Source organism: Brienomyrus brachyistius, chromosome 9 (genome assembly GCF_023856365.1).
Source record: "Brienomyrus brachyistius isolate T26 chromosome 9, BBRACH_0.4, whole genome shotgun sequence".
Lineage (NCBI taxonomy): Eukaryota > Metazoa > Chordata > Actinopteri > Osteoglossiformes > Mormyridae > Brienomyrus > Brienomyrus brachyistius.
In genome coordinates, this window is record NC_064541.1 from 3,330,976 (window position 1) to 3,338,222 (window position 7,247).

At 40.5% G+C, this 7,247-nt stretch overlaps 1 protein-coding gene across 1 annotated transcript; it reads left to right on the top strand.

Moving 5' to 3' along the window:
• The first annotated feature begins 223 nt into the window (after positions 1 to 223).
• si:ch211-79k12.1 (uncharacterized protein LOC568891 homolog) lies at positions 224 to 6,516 on the top strand. Its single transcript, XM_049024362.1, has 7 exons — positions 224 to 381; positions 1,381 to 1,499; positions 2,058 to 2,268; positions 2,624 to 2,778; positions 4,878 to 5,022; positions 5,358 to 5,499; positions 5,876 to 6,516. The coding sequence occupies exons 1-7, from the start codon at positions 324 to 326 to the stop codon at positions 5,961 to 5,963; spliced, it is 918 nt and encodes a 305-aa protein (XP_048880319.1). The 5' UTR covers positions 224 to 323; the 3' UTR covers positions 5,964 to 6,516.
• Positions 6,517 to 7,247: the final 731 nt, after the last annotated feature.

Sequence of the window (7,247 nt, forward strand, 5' to 3'; positions counted from 1 at the left end):
TTGTCTGTGTTGCAGGTTTTCAGTGGTTTAGTTGATGGTAGGTCTGTACACTGTACTTTCTGTGTCCTGGTATTTCCTTTTTTTGAAATACTGTATTGCACTACTGATTGTGTAAAGTTACTTGAGTTTGAGAAACGAGCAAACGTATTCATCATCATCATCATAATCATCAACAACATGGAGGGTTGTTCTAACGTAGCCCCGCCTCAGTCGTTACTCATAAATAGGACAACAGACTTTCGCTTCTACAGAATACAAGCGCAGGTTCTTTACCTTTTCGGCTTTTAAGAAGTTTAATTTGCTACCTTTCTAGACTTACGGAAATGAAGGGATATATAATGTTGGCGTATTTTGCGCTCATATTGCTTCACTGGACGGAGGGTAAATATAACTTTATTCACAATTTACTTATTATGTATTTCGTTTATGTTTTTAAATCTCCTACTTTCAAACGTCAAAAGTCAGCCTACAATTTTAATAGTCTTTTTTCCTACTTACTCTCTCATTTTCACTGTTTTGTTTTAAAAGGTAAACTGTTTTAGGCAAACTGATTCGGTTTACGGTAAAATGTTTACATTCTTCTTCCGGGAAATAGACCACAGCCTATTGTAAACGGGGCAAACTGGAAAAACAAACAAAAAAACTTGTAATGAGGTTCTTTAACATTTTTGTGCTAAAATGAAGTGTACTTGAAAAACTTATCTGGGGAATAAGTTATCTGGGTAATGTTCCATGATCATTTATGTTTTCATTGTATTTTCAAGAGAGTGATTGCATTTGTAATTGTATTTGTCAGAGTGTATTTAAAAGTTTTTTTTCTTATTTTGAATGTCTTGTTCTTATTTGTTTGTTCAAATTCGATAAAATTTTTAAACAAAGCATTTTGGAGAGAAAGTCTTTGCATGCTCTTATCTCATATTTTTCACATGAAATGCAGTTAGACAAAGTATTAATTAATATACATAATGGCTCTTCATTAAGCGTCACAATCTATTGTTGATTGCCGTAATATTTCCAACAATGCCTCTTTTGTTCAACACATGAAAGCCACAAGTAGACTAGTATTAACTATAATGCCAGTTTACTAGTATAATTTTGATACGGTGTGCTGATCATGTAGTTTAATACATATAATAAAACCAACAGCAGTCCATTCACAGTGTAATATGTTAGTCTGAAATGTGGTAAGCTTAAAAGCTAGGATCTACAATTCAATAAGTGACCTTTCTTTCACCAAGATCTGTCTGAACTTCCTTACCAAAAGTCCCTGCTTCTCTGGTGTAGTGTTTCCCAGAAACTTCTTGCCACCATGTCACAAATTCAATTGAAAAATGTCATTTGCCAGATCCGTGACGAAGGTTCATTTTCTCTGTGTCTCAGGTGCCCTGATTCTGAAAGGTCCAGAGGGCCCAGTGCTGGAAGGGGACTATGTTACTCTAGAGTGCCTGGCGGACGTGGAGTCAAACATGAGCCAAGTCCACTTTGAGAAGTTTTCCCAGGTGAGTATCTCTTCAACAGCAACCTGCTGGGAAGTACCGTGTACTGTAGTTAATTCTGTTCTAAGCGACTCCTAAGTTCTAAAGATTCCTTATTTTTGTCCTTAAATAAGCTACTGAACACTGGCAGCTCTTTTGACTGTCTGCACTTTGACATTAGTGTTTATTTTCTCTACTGGTTGTATGCCGGTAGTCACCTAATTACGAACGTCTGACTTGCGTACAACTCATACAGTACTTACAAACTGACTGCCATAAAACCTATTGTATAAAGCACTCAGATTAAATACAGTTGTAAGTAATAACAAATGCATGTACTACTTTATGACGCTCCTGAAAACTTCATTGGTTCTTGTGCTCGAGGTATAGTACCGTATGCAGTAACTATTATTATTATTATTATTATTATTATTATTATTATTATTTACTGTATTATTATTTTTCCAACGTACCTACAAATTCTACTTAAAGACTTGGGGAATGAATCTCGTTCTTAACCTGGCAGCTACCTGTATCACATTAGGCACATTCTTCAGTCATCCATCTGATCTCTCCCTGTAGCGAATGCAGAAATGGTTCCGCCTGGAGCCATATGAGATGTCTTTCTATCGACGTTGCTTCTCCTATGACCTGGACTTGAACCGAGAGCCAGGCCGTATTGTCCTGTCAATCTTCGCCATCCAGAGCTGGACAAATGGACCCTATCGCTGCGTTTCTGATAACTCTTCTGAGCTGTACAACTCCTCTGAGTCACTCTCCATACCTGTGCACTGTGAGTAAAACATACTTGTTTAATTTAGTTTTCAATATGGTCATCTGTACAGAGACTGAATGAATAAATACAGAATAAACACCACTGATACAAACATGGGTTTGTTGCCTATTTTATAGTTTCATACATCCTTCCCTAGCAACAGCAAGCGACATTACCGCCCATTCACACACCAGATTGGCATTAAAAATATGAATATGGCTGCACCAATGTGTAAATTAGCCTCGAAATGTCGCAATGCTTTGCTTGTGCATGTTAGCATCTCAGCCTTTGCATACCTACGTCGTTTTGATTCCTTGCATATCTGAACTTTTGTCACTGCTTCCCTTCTACCTCCCCTCCCCCCCACGCTCAGATATGCGTGACCTTTCGGTCTACAGAGATGGAGGAAGTTACTATAATCGCTACTTCAGCTCTCTGCAGGACTTGCGTGTGCCACTAGGGGACAATGTGCAGGTGGAATGTTCAACTTCTGCTTCTGAGACGCCAGAGTATTCATGGAAGAAAGAGGTAAGTAGGTGGACAGTGTCCTCGCTTGATTATGTAGTAGTTCTCACTTGGCACAATGCATATATTCAGAGACTAAATATAATTTTTAGTTTGAAACCCATTTCTCCCCTATATCATACCCTTGCCTCCTGTTCTATGATAATTTTTGTGTATTTGTGTGCTATAAACTGACAAATTTTTATTTACCAGAGTCCAATGTTAAAGGCCTTAATTTCACCATTGGAAGTACATATGGCATGATGATTTATTTCCATTGACCCTATGCTGAGGAATTTATGTTTTTCCTTTTGGTTTGATTAGCCATTTCCACTATAATTTCCATACATTTTCACATAATGTTACCCTTCTTGCGACACTGGTATTCCATACAGTATGTAGGAGAGTGATCAAATGCAAAGAGTTTCAGAATCTACAAAGTTCCTGTTTAATGTTGTGTCACATTTCCAGAGTTCAAAATGCTCCAATATACTCAAATAAAAAATAATTTTCAACGACAAAATTTCCCAGTGAATTTGGAATAAAGGAATGAATGCCAAACCTACCTATTCAGAACCATAATTACAGGTATTATGGTGATTGGATTAGGCATTGCCCTGGTTTATCAAAGATTGAAGAAAACGGTGACAGCCGCTCAAAACCCCACTAGGCTGGCCGGAATGATTGATGGAGTGGGCAGAGCTGTTAGTACTCAGACTGTGACAATTGATCGCAAACTGGATAACATCACTGCGACCATGGATCGCAAATTGGATAACATTATGGAGAAGCTTATGGCTTCGCAAAAATTATTGGATGGCGGAGACCAGCGTGGACATTAGGGGAGCTGGAAATTACAGCTTCTTGCACGGAAACCCAAATACCCCTATTCTATCAGGTTTTGGCTCCCCCCAATCAGCACTGGCCTCGGCCAAGGCCGCTGCTGCACTAACAACTCCCCCAGAAGAACAAGGCAGTGAGACTCTCTTGCATTCCTCTCCCCCAATCCCAAGGACTCACCGCACCCTCCCCCCATCCCACGCCTTCGCTGCTTCATACCCCCAGCGTGAACAGGCGGGTCTGTGACCAGCGCCTCCATGGCTGCATGGCTGTCTGTCTATGCTGGACTACCTCCACCACCCCTTTTCCCCCACCCGTTGCAAGTCGTGTCATTTTTATGTTGTAAGGTGTAGTGACCATATGCTTATGTTGCTGAGGTGTTTTTTTCGGTTCCTACAATGTACTCCCCACTAGAGTACAGTCTGGGGGCTGTTTTTTTATTCTCCTCCTCTCTCCTCATGTTATTCTGTTTCTTTTCTTCTCTCTTCCCCTGTCTCCCGACCTGTCTACCCCCTACTGTGATGATGTATATGTATGGTCGGTTGATGGCCAGTTTTTCGCTGGTACTTGTGACTAGTGACATGGTATATTGCAACAGCAATAAAGGGTTCTCATCATCATCATCAGAATTCTCCATGGGATCAATAAAGTCTAAGCCATCTTAATGCTCTTTTTGAAGAAACTCCTTCAGGTGCTACCACAAGATGGCAGCAGAGCACAGATATTTATTCATGATAGCATTTGCATAGATTCTGCAGTCTGGGCCAAAATTTGGCGTTACTGAAAATCCTTTTAATTCAGTTCAAATTGAAATGGATTTTATTGGCAGGAAAATGAAATCTTCATGCCAAAACAATTGCATGGCAACAGTTTCCTTTTGTCATTTTCAGGCTCTATGTTCTTCCTGTGCTGAATTTCCTTACTGTCTCGCTCTTTCTGCTTGTGCCAGTTTTCCATCTCTTCTTAAATCATAATATGCATTTCAAGACAGCAGTGGCTGTCTGCTCAACACCTATTCTTGTTTTAAAATGTCAAAACTTATTCATGTATACAGTATGGATTGGCACCAAGGACACCCCTTCAAGAGCAGAAAGTTAACGTCTGTCGGACATGCTCAAATTATGACTGGATCCGAAACACTATAGGACATTCTGTATGTCAAACCATATGTCACTGCCGTATGTCAGTAGGCCCTTCCTCCCTACCCCCCTCACCATCCCACCCCCATACTTCTAAACATTCTCTTTCTACCCCAATCCCAATTCCCCTTCCTGCATTTTCAGGGGGAGGACTGGGTAATGCCATCTAGCAAACTGAAGCTCAAGAAAGTGAGGATTGAGGACAGTGGCCAGTACACCTGCACTGCCCAACACCCATCCGTCTCCCGACTGTCCAAGACACGCACCATCAGCATCACTGTGCTGCCAGGTGAGAGACGCCGGTGCCACAATACTGGGTAGGATCTGATGCAAAATAGGATGGGTTTAGGTAGAATGGGGAGGATACAGTCTCACACGACAGTCGCAGGGTTCATGACATTGTCTGCATTAAATAAACTTTAACACAAATAATAATAGATTATATTCTTTTGTAATATTTAAACATTACTAGTAATGGCAACTTCATTGAATTTCATTCACCGTCTATCAGTGAATGTGTTATTCAGTATACTAATAAAGGTGAGAATATTACTGGCACTATATGATGTCACTACTGATGAGTATGTTAATGAAATTCCAATTCATGGCCTTCATGCTCTCCAGAGGACGCCCCCTGGTACGAGTCCACCCAGGGCCGGATCATACTGATGACATCAGCTGCAGGGGCGGGGCTTCTGCTGCTGGCCGTGTCAGTGTCCATATGTCTGTGTCGCAGAGCGTCTAAGAGAAAGACCAAGGGGCCCATGTAAGTGGAACTGAGTCTATCTGCCCTCAGATGTGTCCCTGCCATACGTGGTCTGTCCATTACATGCTCATTATGAAGAATTAAATTAGCAGAATTAAAGCAGTTTTACAGCGATTGACTTGTTCCCAACAACTGATCCTTGGAAAAGCTCAGCTTTGATATAATGAAGAATTTTTCTCAGAGCTACATTCTCCTTTTACACCCCTATTGGGTTTAAACACCCCCATTTGCCACATGCACTGCCAAATCTAAGTGTCTGTTCTTTCCAGTCACTTGTAGCGTGAAACAGAGAGAATTTTTTCCCTCTTTGGCAATCCCTGCACACCACTGTGCTGAAGATGGGGCACTGATGGCTCTCCTCTCTTTCCTCCTTCAGCGATGACCATTCCCAGAAGAAACCCATCTACAAGGCCAGCGTGGAGTCTCTGCCGTCCACCAGCGGAGACAAACAGCCCCTGGTGTGAGCCAACAGACGCGAAGGAGGCAGGATGGGAGAGAAGGAGAAGGGGGATCACAATCATTGTGTACAGGATTTACGAATGAAACATATTACATCATACATAAATGCATGACATCATACATAATACAGCGCGATAGTTTCTGCTCCTGCAAGCTGGACTTCATGTCAGTAAGCTTTTGTCTATATTGATTTCATTCCTCCTTTGAATTCCTCTTCAGACTTATATGCACTTTTTATGCAAGTTGAATTTTTCTGTAGAACGTACAGTTCCATAAGCCATTCCCATGCAGGTCACATGACAGTGCTTTGTGTCATAGTGATGTTATTTTAGGACTGTAAGACATTGAATAGGTGTTATTATACAAACTTTTCATACTGTTTTAATGTGGAAAATTCTTTGATGTGCAAAATTTTTAGGGCAGGGCAAAACAATCTTGATTTATAATGACAAATGCACTAATGACAAATTTATAATGACAAATGCACTTTCATATTTTACAAAGGAAATCTGTTTTCTGTGACTTTCACCTGTCATAATAAAACCTCTGAAATAGAAATATGCCATTTGTCTGACGTAGAATAGAATTTATTTGTATTCCTGTGATTCCACCAGTAAGGTAGACCTTTACAGTTGGTTTTGACTGGTATTGACTAGTCCAGTAGGAGATATGGCAGTGGAGATACATCCAGCACGTCGCTATATATAAATACAGCTATATTATATATGACCAGTTGCTCCCATCCCGCAGACATGTGAAATACGGCAGAACAGATCGATGCATTTAGAAAGCGACTCGCGCTGCCATAATCACAGCCCGGCTTAGAGAGAACAGTGCTGTTATGCTTAATCAGACTAATACAATTACCCTCCTTGGCAGTGTTATGGAGACACATTATACAGATACTTTCACTAGTGCAAGTACTGAGGTATTAGCATTAAAACCATGCAAGCATCTGAACAAACATGAACTGCATTTTTTTTACTCCATTGTAATGTTCTTGTGGCCTTTATTTCACCACCATTAACTTTTTCTTCATGTCCGCTGTGCCTTTTCCTGCATCACTGACCTTCAGGGCTTGTTCGTGAGCTTCCCTGTCTATGGAATACAAAATGTAGATGACAGTCCTTCGGCAATTTTAAAAAGGACAGCCTCTGCTTTTTAAGTAAAATTGACTTTGCTCTTTTTGTCACTATCACAGTGTTTGGGCATTTAACTTTGTAGGAACACTCTAAAATGTATTCTTACTGTGTTTATTTTGCATTTATATAGGCGTATTTTTACCACCA